This window comes from Ascaphus truei, chromosome 2 (assembly GCF_040206685.1).
Source record: "Ascaphus truei isolate aAscTru1 chromosome 2, aAscTru1.hap1, whole genome shotgun sequence".
Lineage (NCBI taxonomy): Eukaryota > Metazoa > Chordata > Amphibia > Anura > Ascaphidae > Ascaphus > Ascaphus truei.
Genome location: NC_134484.1, coordinates 15936040 through 15952879, shown reverse-complemented (window position 1 = coordinate 15952879; position 16840 = coordinate 15936040). Strand labels below are relative to the sequence as shown.

The 16840-nt window shown below is 40.3% G+C and overlaps 1 protein-coding gene across 8 annotated transcripts in view; it reads left to right on the top strand.

Moving 5' to 3' along the window:
• The window catches only part of ADGRB1 (adhesion G protein-coupled receptor B1), a 553612-nt gene that overhangs the window by 146141 nt on the left and 390631 nt on the right, over positions 1–16840 (top strand). For all 8 annotated transcript variants that reach the window (XM_075581569.1, XM_075581558.1, XM_075581572.1 and 5 more), the window contains exon 2: positions 6208–7127. In XM_075581569.1, coding sequence (XP_075437684.1) covers positions 6383–7127 — 745 coding nt within the window. In that variant the 5' untranslated portion in view covers positions 6208–6382. The remainder of the gene's footprint in view (positions 1–6207; positions 7128–16840) is intronic.

The window sequence follows — 16840 nt, the reverse complement described above, 5'->3', positions numbered from 1 at the left end:
CACATTCAAGTCAATGGAGGGCTTTCCGTGCAGACCGTGCGGTTCAGCGCTTAAGGGGCTTGCAGAATAACCCCCAATGTATTATTTCCTGGTAAAACATTTTATAAATAAATAACATATACAGTAACCATCATTTATTTCACATTCTATTGATATGACGTTTCTTCAGTTGCTGCATCACTATTTTGACTGTCAATTTTCTTCAGACAAAGATTTCACCAATGAATCTACAGATTGTTTATAGTTCTTGGTGAGAGTACTTGCTGCAGATTCCCTAACTGGTTTATACGGTAATGTACGTTAGATGCCCTGCTCCGGAGCTTCATGGCAGCTACAGATGTAGCAAGACTTACCTTACTGTCTCCGGACCCATGGCTGAAAATGCTAAAATCCAGGTCCCAGGGACAGTGTCTGCCACGGTCATGCTAGGGAGAGGGACCATGCTTCCTGTTCGGATCCTGTTAATCCTCCAGCACCGGGTCCACTGCGGTAGCACGGACCCAACGTACTCTGGGGATCAAAGACAATTACCCTTGCTACATCTGTAATATAGATACAGTGCGTGCAGAAGCCTAAACTCAATGGACCCGGAATTTTGTTTCTAGGAAACGTACTGTGTTCCAGTGTTAGAAAACCCTGCCTTTTATAACCACAGACAATTTACAATTTACTTTGAGAAATGTGGGAAAACTAATTTATTTAACACTTAAGATACAACCACAATTCCCCATTTGTACATTGCTATGTAGGGCCTGACCGGTTTAATGGATCAATTAACAACTAAATTGCAGTTACAGTTAATTTATTTTACTTTATTTATTTAAATAAGCAATGCACATTGTAATGATGCGAAATGAGAACTACAGACCATTTTGCTGACTGACTATTACGTACCTGAGATTCTGGAGCACTATCTGTTTTATACAGGATCTGCTTCGTTGGTCTGTTCATACACTGCCTAAGCTATTAGGAAGTAATGGAGTCAGGTACATTGATTTATGAAACCAAGTGGATAAGTAAGAGTTTTCCATTGGTACAGTAGATTTAGTAATGAAACTTCTTGTTACAAGTTATTACACTTAGTTGCACATCCCCCTTCATTACCTTATAAGTCTTCACTGTTCAATAGTTAGAGGTCAGGCCAGTCATGAGTATCAAGACGAATAATTAGATCTATAAGCCTCTAAATCAATTTAGTTTATTAATGGTCATTCACTGTTGCCTTATCAATTCTTCGATGCTGTTGCAAAGCAACATGCTTGGTCCACACTGCAATGCAACAATATACTGCTTTGTGTCAATAAACAGGTCATTGTGGTACATACAACCACCCACAGAGACGTTCACCTAAGGTTTAGATTCCCGAAACAACGTTAAACATGCGCTAATATTCTGATATTGCAGGATATTTTCTTCTGATGTTCATCTTATTCACTAAGAATTCTATATGCACGATACCCATGCATTAAAGAACTCATTTGCATATGGCTTTTTGGCTTCAGTTGAACTTTAATAGTCACTAGTCACAATTAAATAAATAAGGCAAATACAATCCATGGATACCATTGGATAATATAATATAAATCATGACACTATCCTATGGCAGAAAAGTCTTAGGACCCCTTTGACACTTGATGGGCTACCAATGCAACGATGAGGGAGACAACACAAAGACACCAACAATTCCCTACCTACCCCGGACCTTGCATACCAAAGAGGCTAGTACCCCAACCCCATATTTAATACAAACAGTCCATGTTTTTTCCATGTGGTGTTACATGTGCCGGGATTCCCTAGCCTCCAATATGGGTAATCACACTGTGATCTTGAGTTATCTGACTTCAGTGGCAGGTAACATGAAATCACATGTGATGACTTGTATCAGAGGTCATGGAATCCTCCCCATAGACTCTTCAAAGGAAGAACAGACCAGTGACATATTGGGTTATATTTCCAGGATATTTCCCAGATTAAGTAGAAATGAAGAATGAGAGCTGTTTTGGGGGTAACCTAAGGCTAGTAATAAATAGATATTGCTGACCTTGTCTCTTTCACCCATTTTGATTTGGGATCTGTTGCTCTTATCATGTGAACTTTGCCACGAGGAGGCTTGCAGCCAACTGCTATAATCAGTTTATGTAACATCACTTCGGCTCTTTCAAAGACAATGTTATATCTTAGAATCAAGGACATGTACGGACATTCAAAGACATAAAAATATGGTGATACAATAAAATGATGATTAAGTTCTCAAATAAATTCTAACACATAGGCCCTTATTCTATAAACGAAAGGTCTTATTGATGTGTAACCCCTATTTATTTCCCTACATATGCAACTACTAGGGAGGGGGCCTGACTCCACCTCCCCTGGATATGAGTGAGACTAATCAGCCAGCAATGAGCCAGGCTGAGGTCAGACAAGACAAAGCGACACGAGTCTTTTGGGGCAACAGTACTTTATATGTATATTTAGGCAGGAACACAATAAACCAGCGGCCCTCTGATTGGAGGACCCTAGACAAACCCTGGTGATAACATATATACATAGGAGCCGGATACATATATCTATCGCTATGCTAGTGTCCCACAATGTAATTCATTGGTCCCAGTGCTGGCAAAGCGTTGGAGTTTGTTGACTTTATATGGAGTGTTATAGATACCGGCCTTTACTTTGCAAAGGTAAAGATGGTGTGTGTGTATATACAAAGGATACTGCAGGGTAGCAGGGCGATTCTCTGAATGCCTCTCCTTGTGCGGTACTGAATGACCCTCACTGGCTAGGTAGGGATGCTTCGCTCCCTGATTACACCCCTCCGTTCCGTTGAGATGGGATGGCACTGCTACCTACTCTGTCTCGTCTTCGCTCTTCCTGGGTAAAGTCTCCACTCAGCTCTCTCTCCTCTCTGCAGGTCTGTCTCTTCAAATCACATTGTGCCCCCTGTCTCTATCTTGGATCCTTCTCCCATCCATCTTTCTTCCTGATACCCAATCATATCAATCCCTTCCTGGGTTCACAGTCATTGTCCAGGGGCCTGTCCATCATTGCCCCTTAGGTGTCCCGAAAAGGGGGTTACAGAAATCATCAACTGTTGCACATTATTAAGGATCAACTGTGACAGTAACTACACATATTAATACCATGGACAGATACAGTATAATACTATATACAGTACAGATACAGTATAAGCATACTATAGACCATTAAATAACTTACTGTCAACTTCTCTGAGGCTATTAGTGATGCATGTCTAGTTTTTGGAGTTTTCACTTTAATTGACAGCACTTTAACTATGAATGGATGAGCGGAGTTATTAAGACACAAAGTAAATCACTTGAATTGCAGTATTATTGATCCACAGGCAGGTAAATTAAGGGAAGAAATGGAACAAAAGGGAATCACTAAGTAGGCAAAATAATTCTCTGCAGAAATGTCGATACCTATGAATATTACACGCAATTAATCATCTAAAATCTCTTGATTAGAAAAGTATGGATTTTTATTGCCAGCCCTATTTTTTCCCATAATTTAGGCAATATTGTAATTTTTTTCAGTGGACTTTGAAAATCAGAATTTTTTTGGACGTGGTATTTCTCCACTTTAGTTTATTTGTACGCAGCTGAAACTCTTGCCTTGAAAATGCTCGCAAGTTGTGGGTCATACAGGAAACACTGGCAAGCGTTAACAAGAGCTATAGGTTTTCATTTAGTGAGAGCGTCCCAAAACACTCCTCTATACAACATGTGGAGTGATACCTGGGTGCAGACCTGGGATTCCTGGAAAATGTATTCAAATGTGCCGAAGGAGTGGCTCAGTGGTGAGTAGAGGCCCTGACAATGAAAGCAGGGATACTGGTGTCAGATATTTGTGATATTGGGCAAATCAGTTTCTCTCCCAGGAACCAAAAACATAGATGATAAATTTTCCAGGTCAGGGATTAGTACTAATAAACAAGATTATTTTAATTAGAGCAGATATCTCCCCTAGGGAAGCAGTTCAAAGATATAATGGTAGTGTGAATCAGCAGCAAGAATGGGGGTATTGGGGTCCGATCTCTAACAATAAAAAAACATATATTGGCAGTGTGAAAGCCCAGTATTGCTCTATACTACAGCATGTTTATCTGATTGCGTTATACTGTTTGTATCTGCTTTGTGATTATAACCTTGGGTCTTGTAAAACACGTTAGCTGCCATGTGATATTTTTTGGGGGGGGTCTAACTAAAGGTGGATACCCCCTATAGAAAATGTGAAGAACCAGTAACCACAATTGTACTGAGCAAAGCGGTTACTAACTTATTAACCCATGTATTGCAGTGGGCATATTGTAGGATGTTCTTTCACCCATATAACCAAAAAACAGTACATTTCAGCAGTATATATAACAGTATATGCAGGTCTGTGCTGCCATTTCTATGTGACTGTGTATACCATATCATTGTGTACAGTATAGCAGTTTTTCTGTGGTCAGACTGTGCGAGAGATTCACTAAGATATACGTTGAGGGTTAATGCACCTGGTCCGGCCATTCAAGTCAATGATAGTTAACCCTGAATCAGATGCATTACCCAGCAATGGACCTTATGCCTCCTTTGTATTGATGCCTTTGTGTGTGTGCGATGTGCATCGGTGTGCGTTGGGGTATGGAAATGAAGCGCACCAGGGGTCAGCAGGTATAAAGGCTCTGCAATGTCAGCTTATCCCTGTGGCAGTTAAGGGGCACAATATTTGCCCTGTTTGACTTTCGTATCCATGCAGCCTCACTGTGCTCAGCTGCTATCTACGAAGGCAATCTCATTGGAAAATACAGACACAATATAGAATACTGTACGTTGCTATTGTGTCTTCAAACCAATCGTCCAGCAATAGAGCCAATGTAGTTTAATTAATTGTCCAAAGTGTATTTACATATTTTAGAGTTAACACGTGAATACAGTTGATAGATATCACACACAATAGAAGAGATCATTTTGAATCCATTGACATGATAAGAAAATCTGTAATGCAGTCATGATAACTGATAAGGTAGGAATATGACAGGTTTCAGTAAAAGGCTCCAGGTTATTTCCGGAAGAGTAATGCGTCTCTTTTTTCACTCGCTTAGAAAAATCAATTGTGTTTTGGAAGCTTAACATTCAATTTAACTCTAGCCATGCTGACTTGGTGTATTCCTGCTGCCTCCCGTGCTCTATGAATGGTTTAATGGCTTTCGGCTATCAAGTGTTACTGCAGGAAAAGACATTTAATTGCTTCTAGTGTAATGAACGTCTCCAGGGCCAGGGAGGTTGGGAAGACATAACCGGGCAATATTCTGCAAGACCTCTCTCATCTGATGGTTTGCAGTCATTATTGCCATTGGCAGCCTTCTCGGTTGCTCTAGCACACATTGCAGATGTTGGCGGCACTGAATTGGTTAAGGTCTTCAGCTTTCAATTAATGTTGAGCAAAGCTGGAACTGCCATGAGAGAAAGCAGCAGCACATTTTCCCATTGCAGAAGATCACCGGCTTTCTCGTTTTTATTTATTTTTAACAGTTTAAAAAAATATGTATTCTTTCTGCATGCTACGGGAATGGAAAGAGAGGTAGTGGTGTACAGCAGGGTTCTCTAACTCAGTCCTCCAGGGCCACCAACAGGCCAGGTGTGATGGATATCCCTGCTTCAGCACAGGTGGCCCAATCAGTGGCTCAGTCTTTGACTGAGCCACCTGTGCTGAAGCAAGGATATCCATCAAACCTGGCCTGTTGGTGGCCCTTGAGGACTGCGTTTGAGACCCTATGCGGTACAGTGTACCACCATATTTGGGCTATTGGTATAGCCAATGCCATCAGTAGATTACTACAGTACTGTATGTAATGTCTGCAAAGTCTATGGCACAGAGGTTGTTAAAGTCATTAGTTATACAGTAATGATGTTCTTGCTGGCTTTCCCATTGCATTGCAATGCACTGCTGGCACTCTTGTTACTGAGGATATTAAAGCTTTCTATATCTCATGTTGCGCTCAGTTTCTAAGCATGCGCATGGATGGGAAATGATGAAACAGAAGTCAGACAGGCACAGTAATATTGCCAAGGACAAAATAATGACTCAGAGACTTTACACTGTTTTTTTTTTTGTTGTTGGCAGACTCTTAGATCTCTAAATTGGGTATAAAAAAAAAAGAACTGTGCTTCAATGGTTAAACTCTCATTTTCATGTCTTTTCCAGATTTTGTGTATGGCCACTGGGGGGAGCCTGAGCCCAGAGTCCAAGCATACGAAGACTGAATTGATTTCGCACAAGCCTCTTAAACTGTCTCTTTTTCTCTAGCTGCACCTGTTATGTCCAAGATCTGGCCCCTGCCTGACAATTACTTTGAATTCCAAAGGACCAGAGACCTAGGATGAGGAGCGCTGGATTTCCCCAGAACCTGCTTTTCATAATTCCACTTTTCTTTGTGTGGACTGCTGCCAACCTAGACTTGGGACACCATCCTTGTACCACTCTTGTCCAGGGCAAATTTTTTGGATATTTCTCCTCTTTGTCAGCTTTTCCCTTGAACTCTTCCCTGTGCTCGTGGATTATCCAGAATCCTGACCCCAGGAGATACACTTTGTATATGAAGGTGTCAAAACCCTCTGGCATATGCGACCATCAGCAAATCCGCACCTCTCAGTTTGACTCTTTCTTGGAGTCCACTCGCACCTACTTGGGCATGGAGAGTTTTGATGATGTGTTGAAACTGTGTGACAGCTCTGTGAGGTATGCCTTCCTGCAGTCCAACAAACAGTTCCTGCAGATGAAGCAAGCCTTACCTAGGCAAGAAGGTGCCCAGTTACAATGGAAGTCCATCAAGCCTCAGGAGACAGAGTTCTCTGTGGAATACCTTGTGTTGGGTAACAGAAACCCCAGCAAAGCCGCTTGCCAGATGCTGTGTAGATGGTTGGACACCTGTCTCACCAGCAGCAGCAGCTTTCACCCCTGTGGCATCATGCAGACGCCTTGCTCATGCTATGGAGGGGAGGCTCAGGCTCATCCTAGCGAAATAATAGGGTTAAATAAGAAGAAGGATGACTGTTTCAAAGACGGGATATACCTGGAGAACTGCATGGGAAGCTCGAGAGATAGCAATGGGGGAGAGTTTCAGGGTAAGTGCTGGATGCATGTAACTTTCCTAAAGCAATGCCTGCATGTTGTGCCTTTGTTTGCCTCCTTTTTGCTGAAGCCTTTGTAGGGCTTCCTGATTACACTGAAATTATACACGGCGGGTCTGTGCTGTGCTGCATGATAAATACCTTCTGTACATTCTCACTGAAGGATCTGCTGTGCTGACAGCTTTTTATTATCAGTAACTAAGCACTGAAGCTGGGTGACTTTCTTGGGCATGAGCTGCCTTTGTTGTTGGACAGAGTAGAGGGCAGGGGGTGGCCAACTCCAGTCCTCAAGAGCTACCAACAGGTCAGGTTTACAAAATATCCCTGCTCAGCACAGGTGGCTCAATCCGTGGCTCAGCCTTTGAGAGAGACTGCTGTGATTTATTCTTTACTATCTCAACTGGGATTTGCTGTGAAGATCACAGAATTTTCCAACAGAGCTAAAAATGGTAATTTCAAAGCCACTAGTAGGTGGGTTAAATCAAACAAGTACCATAGACTCTACATTCATTGTGATTTGCTGTTGGACAGTGCTGACATTTTACACATGACTGTACACAACACAAATCACAGTTACAATGAATGCCTTACAGTTGTGTCCTTGGGGGGTACTGTATGCTATGGGAGAGCACACAAGCTGCACAACGAGCCAAGGACCTGACATTTACTTCAACCCAAACGCTCGCAGTTTCCACTGGGATACTCCTTCACTCACACAATTAGCTGTTACTATTTCCGTATCACATCTGTGGCAGATGTAATTATACGGCAGCACTTCTATTTCACAGTTCCGTCACGTCAATTACACAAATTCCCTAAATTTGCCACCAGTGGGTTCCCATGAATAGCCACACTGCACAAAATGATGCAGATCACATCTTTGTAGCATGATCCCTAGCATTACAGATTCGAAGGGAGAGTGCAACCTCTAGAGGAGGTGGTACAGTGCTCCAAATATAGAACAATTAAGTTACTCCACTGATGTTTTAAACAAACAAAAATAGGCACCAACCCTCTCCCTTTGCCTTGCTTAAGCAATTCCATTACCTGCGCATTGCTGGTCAGTGGCAGTGAAGGAGTTAAATGCTGGCACATATTTTTGACAGCTTGTCTCTGATCTACCTGTAGAGTCAGCCAGATGAAATATAACATGTCTTTATTCTGGCTTTGACTTTTAAAGCCCAAACCTTTAATTGACCTATTACACATCCAGATCTTTTCAGAGTCTACAGTAAGTGACTTACTTAAACTGAAGCTACAGTATGTGAATACATTAATCCACAGGGCTGTCGGCCAATACACAATTATTATTATTGTTTATTTATAAAGCACCAACATATTTTTAGCGCAGTACAATGGGAGAACAGAATTACATAAAGTACTGTACAGAAACAGTAGTACTGTACGTACCAAATAAGAACAATCAAGTGTAAACCTCTTCAACAGGTAATAAGGGTCCTGCCATGAGAGCTTAAGATCTAGAGTAGGAGTTGCCAACTCCAATCCTCAAGGGCCACCATCAGATCAGGTTTTAAGGATATCCCTGCTTCCGCACAGTTTGCTCAATCAGTGGTCAGATATTGGTGGCCCTTGAGGACTGGAGTTGGCCACTCCTGATCTGGAGTGTAAAAAGGGCAAAGTGAAAAGAAAAAGTAAAGTGTCTGCTCATTGTGGAACGGAGTATGCCACAGGATAGAGTTTGGTCCAGCTGCATAACGGATCCTAATAATGTAGGGGGGTTTACAAAAAGCTTTGAAAAGTCTGAAAGCTGGGAGAGGGTCTGATGGTGCGTGGTAGGAAATTCCACGTTCAGGTTTGGGGCTGTGGATGTTAGGGGTTTTTTAGTGTGCCAGGTGAATATGCAAACTCAAAACAAGTCTCCCCGTGGGTAAGTCTCACCAGATTGACCAAGGAAATAAATTCCTTCAAATTATGCTTTTCTTCCTCTATGGAAAACTTTTCAGACTCCTACAGAACTGAAGATCTATTAATGTTATCCAGTGATTGAAGTGCCTTAAAAAACAAAAGCCTGACATTTTCCTTGATTGCGGCAGAACACAAATCTGTAAAATAATTTCAGATACTCCTTTTGATTTCTTTTCCTTTAAGTTTGTGATATGTCTGAGCTACAGGAAAAGTTGAGTGGGTTGACTTTATAAAAAATAAAATAAAATAAAAAGCAACATTATAGAGCAAGGGTGGTCAACTGCGGTCCTCAAGTCCCTCCCCTTCCCCCCTCTACTTTCCCAACAGGTCAGGTTTTCAGGATATCCCAGCTTCAGCCCAGGTGGCTCAATCAGAGGCTCAGTCGAAAAATGAGTCTCCGATTGAGCCACCTGTGCTGAAGCAGGGACTGGTTGAGCCACCTGTGATGAAACAGGGATATCCAGAAAACCTGACCTGTTGTGGAATCTTGAGGACTGGAGTTGAGCACTCCTAGTATAGAGCACTCCTATGTATCATGGTTTCACTGTTGTGACAAATTATCATTGTCATATTGTCCACTATCCTAGCATTGTCACATGCCTTTAATTGCTATGTAGAGTAGCTAATCTGTAACACCCCAGACTGCTCAGCAGAATTTCCCCTGTCCCCCCTTTTCCAGTATAGTGGGAACCGGTGCAACACATAGTTAACTACGCATGTGAAAGGACGTTGATGCATGATTAAGTGTACATCACCCCAATTCCTTCGTTACTGAATCTGGGCCCAAACAAAAATGACAGGGTCCCGTGCAGGTTCATCTTAATGGTTTTGAGGGGTGTTAAAATGACAATTGACCAGATTGCCCTCCCCAGAGCATTACTACGACTATGTAAAAAGGAATACTATGAATATTTGGTCTCTATTTTTCTTTGTTAGTATTACTGCCCCTGTTATGAAGCTAAGATATCTTAAAGCAGCAAAACATCAAAAATCCTATGTTTTTTTTAAATAAATAAGTTCTGTATTATTAGATGATACTGTCTGCATTATTTTGTAACTCCTAATGCCATTTATAATGATTTATTTTAATGTACTGATCATTCTTTGGTTTTAAAGCAACCATTTAGAAAGTCATATCAACTTCCGCTTTTAAAACAGGCTCTAACACAAATCTTTTTGAGCTCTGCCCTTTGGCAACAAAGTATCACAAACAGATGTGTTGCTGTGTTCCAAACAGCAGACTGTCTATTACTCTGAAAGCTCCAACAATAATGTGTTACACTTAGTAATATAATGTTGCATATCAGCGGCAGCATTTCGCTGACTGCAGCACAGAGTTAGAAGTCGGCCATTTCGTTGGGGGCACAATCAGAATTTTTATAACAGGAGCACCAAACGATTGTAGAATGTAGAAATGTCGAAATATATCACATGCTTTACCTATAAAAGGGGAAAAAAGAGGGAAAGCAGTATTAGTGCTTTAATAAATAACTCCCAGCATCCTTTGACATTTGTACTGCAGTGCGTAGCTTTTTTCAGAACTCTGGATAGCTACAGTAAATGATTAAGCGAAACCTAAAGATGCGTGCTGTATGCTTTAGCCCTAGCAATAAGGAACAGGAGGCTCGTCTGTTTGACTGTGTTCCTACGAGGTGTCGTTTTCTGGGCATTTCTATGATGCTAAATGTACTTTTGCACTGCATGGTACCACTTAATAAGGAGTTATTTTGCTCTCCCTGCATAAGGCAGCGTCTTATGCACTTACTGTATTTTCAGAACAGCTATGAATTTGTGAGAGCAGATACACTATGGGGTTCTTTTAAAAGCTGGTTTAAAAACACCAACTTTTTATATTTCCCAGAATAATACATAGGGCTAAAAAAGCTTTGACATTTGGAAAACATTTTGGAGCTAAGATGCCCTAACTTATACTCTGTACTATCTTTAAACATCCGCCTACATGTTTAAGGCGTAAAAAAAAGTAGAGAAAAGGGATGTTTAAATCTCCAATTCATTTTTTGAAAATATTAGGCTTCTTGGCCATGGTATCGATAGTGACTAGTTTTTGATGTAATATAGCTGAGATCTCTGAAATTTTGGAATTACTGCTACTTTCCTTATATGCCAAGTATGATCTGCAAATCTATCAAATATATTACATTCAGAAACAAAAATGATAAAAACGATGAAGGTGCTACAGGAATTAGGGACAGATGGACTACGCAGTGTTCTGTCATAAGACACCTTTTAAGGCTTCTGACAGTACATCCAATTGACAAATAGGCTGTCAGATATCTTTTGGCGCTGGACGGTGCCTTGTGGCAGGAGATGGTTCAGTGAATATACATGGGTCACATTTAATTAATTTTAATTATTTTATTCATCGAATTAAACTTGACCTCGGTGTGTGCACACAGTATGGATGGTCTAGCTGTCAATAACAGCATGAGCGTCCAAAGTCACTCCCCACAATGCCTTGCTGTTGTAGATGCAATGCATCGTGGGGAGCAACTTTGGAAGCTCTTTCTGCAATTGGCAGCTATAATATGCCCCCCCATGCTAAGGTGCAGTTTAGGGCCTTGCTAAGTGTGCTGTTCCCACACTATACTGCCTGGCATCCACCATTACCGAATTGTTTGGCAAACCCCATGCAGACACCTTGGGAGCCCTCTGTTGAGAATCACTGCTCACATAATGATCAGAAATGGTTGGCATTGATAACACCTGATATATAGTATATTGCTAACTTGCAGTGTACATAACTTATCTTTGACCCAAAGAGCTTACAATCTAATGTCTTAGTCCCTGTTGCAAAGACAGATAAAATACTATCATACTTATGATATTATGATTTTTTTCATTGCAAGCTCATGGTCTATAATGGAATACAACGGGCAGATTAGGTGGGATAAGCGCTCCTTATTTTATCAGATGTAGAATTTATTTGGTTATTTGAGCACATTTTTTGTTGTTCTTTAAACACTTTATTTAAAATATTTTTGTTAATACAATTCCCAAAATGGAAATATAATACGTATTTAAAATTTTCATTATATACTGTACAATCCAATCAACAACTTAAATTAACAATTAGGGTATACTGTAAGCGAACAGATTCAAAAACATGAATCTGGATTATATCAGATCTATTATACTGTATATAACGTATACAATATATACTGGTTCTTGATATATTTTCATACTGTATATTGAAGATACATTTAAATGGTCAACAAAAGAAACTATAAAGTCATCAACAACGACTATGGACTTAATTCATGTCTGATAATTGTAATATTATATGGTAGATATCCAAGTTTGACGACTAATATTAAATATAATCTGTGGAGACCAGATTTCTTCAAAATTATTTGCGTAGTTTCATGTAGGGTACGAGTACATGTCTCCATTGAATACATTCCCCCAAATCTAGTTTTCCAGCTGTCATTTTAAAAATGTAGCATCAGGGACTTTTTAAGACGATAACATGGATTTTGTCCCCACTTAGCAGGGTGGTGCCACATTCTTGAGGAATGTAATTACAGTGCCAGGGACTACATTAACGAAGTATAGAACGTCACCCCAAAAAGGACTTATCACATGTCTATGTGCTTCACAGAGCCTTTACAGTATAACCACAGTTCCTCCATCAGCAGAGGGAGGAATTTGAACATACTGTAGATAATGAACATTTACAGGATTATAACACCATTTTACTGAGGATTTTGTAGTAGTTTGTCCGCACATTAATTAAGTTATGGTCAGTCCATGTTAAAATGGATTTGAAGCAAAAGTGGACACTGTTTGCTCATTTGCATGTCATTTCCCAGACTCCTTAGCTGTAGTAGAAGGACTGTATGCTAAGAGATAATGGGGAAAGACAGGGTTGCAGACCTGTCTGAGATGGGAATGTGCTCACAAGGGGTATTCTTATTTGCTGTATAGAAGTTTGAGAACTCTAATAGAGACAGATGAATAACTACGGTAATTATCTCCCATGCTTCCATTCTTCTACTGGGATTTTAGCACCTAACTACCTCCATTATGGCCGCGCAAAGTTCGGCTTTTCACTACATCTAACAAAGGGTTATTATTAGCGGATGAATTGTGACTGGCCAACTAAAACATAAGTGTACGGTATGTGAAAATAAATGCTCTTTATTTGTAATAGCGCGTTTCTTCATTTCCAATATCAAATTAAATATCCAAAGACAGATCTCTCGGCAGTTAATTTATTTATCGGAAGGCAAAATAACAATAAAGCTTCATGCACAGCATACTTTGGATGGAGTATAGCAGATTATTGTGCTGGATGGATCTTGTTCATTCATTCTGATGCATCTGCTCTACAACAAGCTTCGTGTAGCCATGTTCTTGTTATTAATTTAACCTATGCATAGCGTGTTAGAAATTAAACAATCCTTCATCATTTACCTCGAGGTCTGGGCTCATAGCCCATTTTCTAATCTTCACCTTGGATTTTTTCCTACTCAAATGTTTACAAAAGCAAATAATTGTTTTACGTTTCTAGAAACATAATACAATCTTTCTTGATTCAATCAATCCTTTGTGGATTCAAACAGACAAAATGGATTCTGAATGACAGAAATCTATTTTCAGTGAAAATGTATGTTCAACTCTTTTTTTAGTGCTTAGTAAGTAGACAGAATCAGGTTATGGTGGGTAAAAAAAAAATCGCAAAAAAACCCAGGAAAAAATTAAATACTTGTAAGGGTTTGCATGTCCTGTCCCGAACCTGCTTCATTCACGCAGTGATGGATCTACAAAATATACCAGTGTTGTTGTTAGTGACATGCAAATGAGAAACGAGTGGGCTTGTTTATGCCTAAATACTGCCATGGTCGTGAACTACTTTTTTCCTGTCTTTCCTTCAAATAGTTTCTGGCTACTCGCCTACTGTATCTGAACAAGCTCCTCACCCCTACCACATGCAGCCCTTACAGTAACACCTGAGATCTGACTCGAAAAGACTATTCACGATCCCATGGTTCAACAAGGAATCCGGTCGCTTACATATGCCCATAACATATACTATCTGTAACTGTCCATGAAATGTCTGTAAATTAAATGTATTGAAATATTTGTTCACTTAATGTAACCATGTATTGTCATCATAACTCCATGCCCAGGACATACTTGAAAACGAGAGGTAACGCTTAATTAAAACTTTTTTTTTTTTACAAATAATGAAAATCCTTTGGTAGTTGGGTTTTTATAAGATTAGCACCGGGAGCAGAAAATATACTGTAATTTGTTACAAAGTTCCACCATTTTTATTTGAAAAATTGAAAGATATGGGATGTTTTATGTTTCAGTCAATATTACTCCATATTTTAGCAAGCTCCTTTCACATGGGTTTTGGAGTGGGAAAAACCTGGTTCAAATGCCACTACCGGCTCCGGCTATTCCAAAATCTTCTGGGCAGAAACTTGTAAAAAATATATATACACCGTGAGACCACATAACCACCATATATATTTCTAGAAGTATAGGTATAGTAGTAAAGCAGACAACAATATATTGTTAGGTGCATGTTATTTTAGGAGCAGGAGGTCTAAAACATGAACTGTTTCTTTAAAGCAGGCTAGGGAATGAAAAGATGGAATTCAATTTGGAGAGTGTTTTTAATTTCCTGCTGCACAAAGCTAATCCTTGTAATCAGCAATGTCTGGAAAAAACATGTCGAAATGGCAGCCACATTAGCTTAGCTGTCAGTTTCCATTTCATATCTGCAGGTACAGTACACCACCTCAGGCTAAATATTACTATTGGGATGTGATAAACATCAGTATGAGGTCTTTACCTTTCACTCACATGCCATATAAAGATTTTGTTCAGGCAATTCCATCCACCTTGTTAAAAAAACAGTATCGTATAAGTGCACGGGATTATGGGTATTGAGTTTGGTTATGACACCACTGAAAACAACCTTTATTTCATGTATTATGGAAATGTGTTTGTGCAGCAATCCTGAAAGAGGCGTAATGTAACAATTGCGGGTCTTCACATAGGAAAGGTAGCTGCTGGAGAGGCTGCCAACAAGGAGGTTGAGTTGGGCAGGTGTCACGGGCATGGTGGGACAGGGGCACAGCTGGACGATGGCCCTCTGTATAAACAGAAGTCTAACCCATAAACCCTTTCATGGTTGTACAACTTGCAGAAGTTCGTAGAGCATAAGCTCACTGTCTCTGCAGCGGGTGTGCTCTGTGTTGGGTAATACAGTAGACGGAAGGCTTTTTCTAGGGCAGGGTGTTTTGCCACATTTTAACATCAGCAGACATTGGTTGCACATGGGTTAATATAGATTTTCACACTCTTAGAGATATATGGGTGTGTAGCACTCCAAAAAAAATTGCAAATAAATGCAAATAAATGCGATACTTGCGCAATGCCGGAGCTCCTGGTTCAGGGATGGCCTATCTGCAGCAATCCAGGTATACAGCAACAAGAGAGATGATCCAGGGCGCCACGGGCTTCTCTAGGAAAGAATTTATTCAAGATACACTTAGGCGTAAGTGAGGCCAAAACGTTGTGTATCTTGAATAAATTCTTTCCTAAAGAAACCCGTGGAGCCCTGGATCATCTTTCTTGTTGCTTTTCACACTCTTAAACATATGTATGAAGGCAAAACTGGTGCAATTATGGGGCGAAAAACTGCACCAAATGGATAAACAAAAAAACAAATCCCACTTAAATCGGTATGATTTTTTATACCCCTGGAGTAATGCTTTTTAGCCCCCAAAATGGCACAACTTGTGCTTTGATACATAGGTAACCAAGTTCATTAACAAAACAGACCTATCTCCGAGAGGTGATTAAACAACGTTAGTTTTAAGTCACTGGTCTAATTCCCTTACTAGTCAGGAGCCTAGCTACCTGGGTCTGTTATAAAACAACATCATTAGTCTACCCAAAGGACACAGGAAATCGAACACCTTTGTGCTCCCGACTTTCCAGTCCACACAATATTTTCTAACCACCTGCCTCTGTCTTTATACACTTCACGATGCGTGTGCCGCCGGAACAAATCAATGTAACCTAATGCAGTTGCCTATACCTTACACACAGCGTGAGCACTGCACAGTGACCGCCCAAGCTTCTCCCAAGCAAGTTTTAATTTTTTTTATTTAGACGCACGGCGGCCGCGTCACGTGAGTGGTTCAGCCAATGAGGGCTAACCGCTCATGGCCATGCCTCTGCCATGCCTCTGGTATGCCTCACTGTCTCCTCTATTTGCCTCCTGCCTGCAGTGCAGGTTTCAGACGTGCGCATCACCCTAGTGACGTCACAGGGACGTACGCAAGCTCGCACGGACCCGGGATAATCAAGGCCAGAGACTTCCTAGCTTTTTAAAGCAGTTGACCACACCCATAATTCACTAATTGGATTAACCCCATGTATAGCTCACATCTATTATCCTGGTACTATGATTTAACAATGAAATCCTGAGCACTGTCCCAATTAGGGACAACTCAATAGGACACCTAATTAACATAATTAAAACCTGCTTAAAAAAATGCAAACAGCGTTTCCACAACCTAAAAATTCTAGTGGTGTGGTCACAAATACATGTGTTCCATTGTTAAATCCTGAGTTTATGAAAATAAGTCACTAAGTGTGTGACTTCCTAGTAACCCTATATATACAAAATTACATTGGCTATTAATAGGTTTTTGTTCCCTTAATATAGTATTTAGTGAGTGAACAATAAGTTACTGTATTCAATAGTGACAAAGAACAAATATAGTTCTATTACTGCT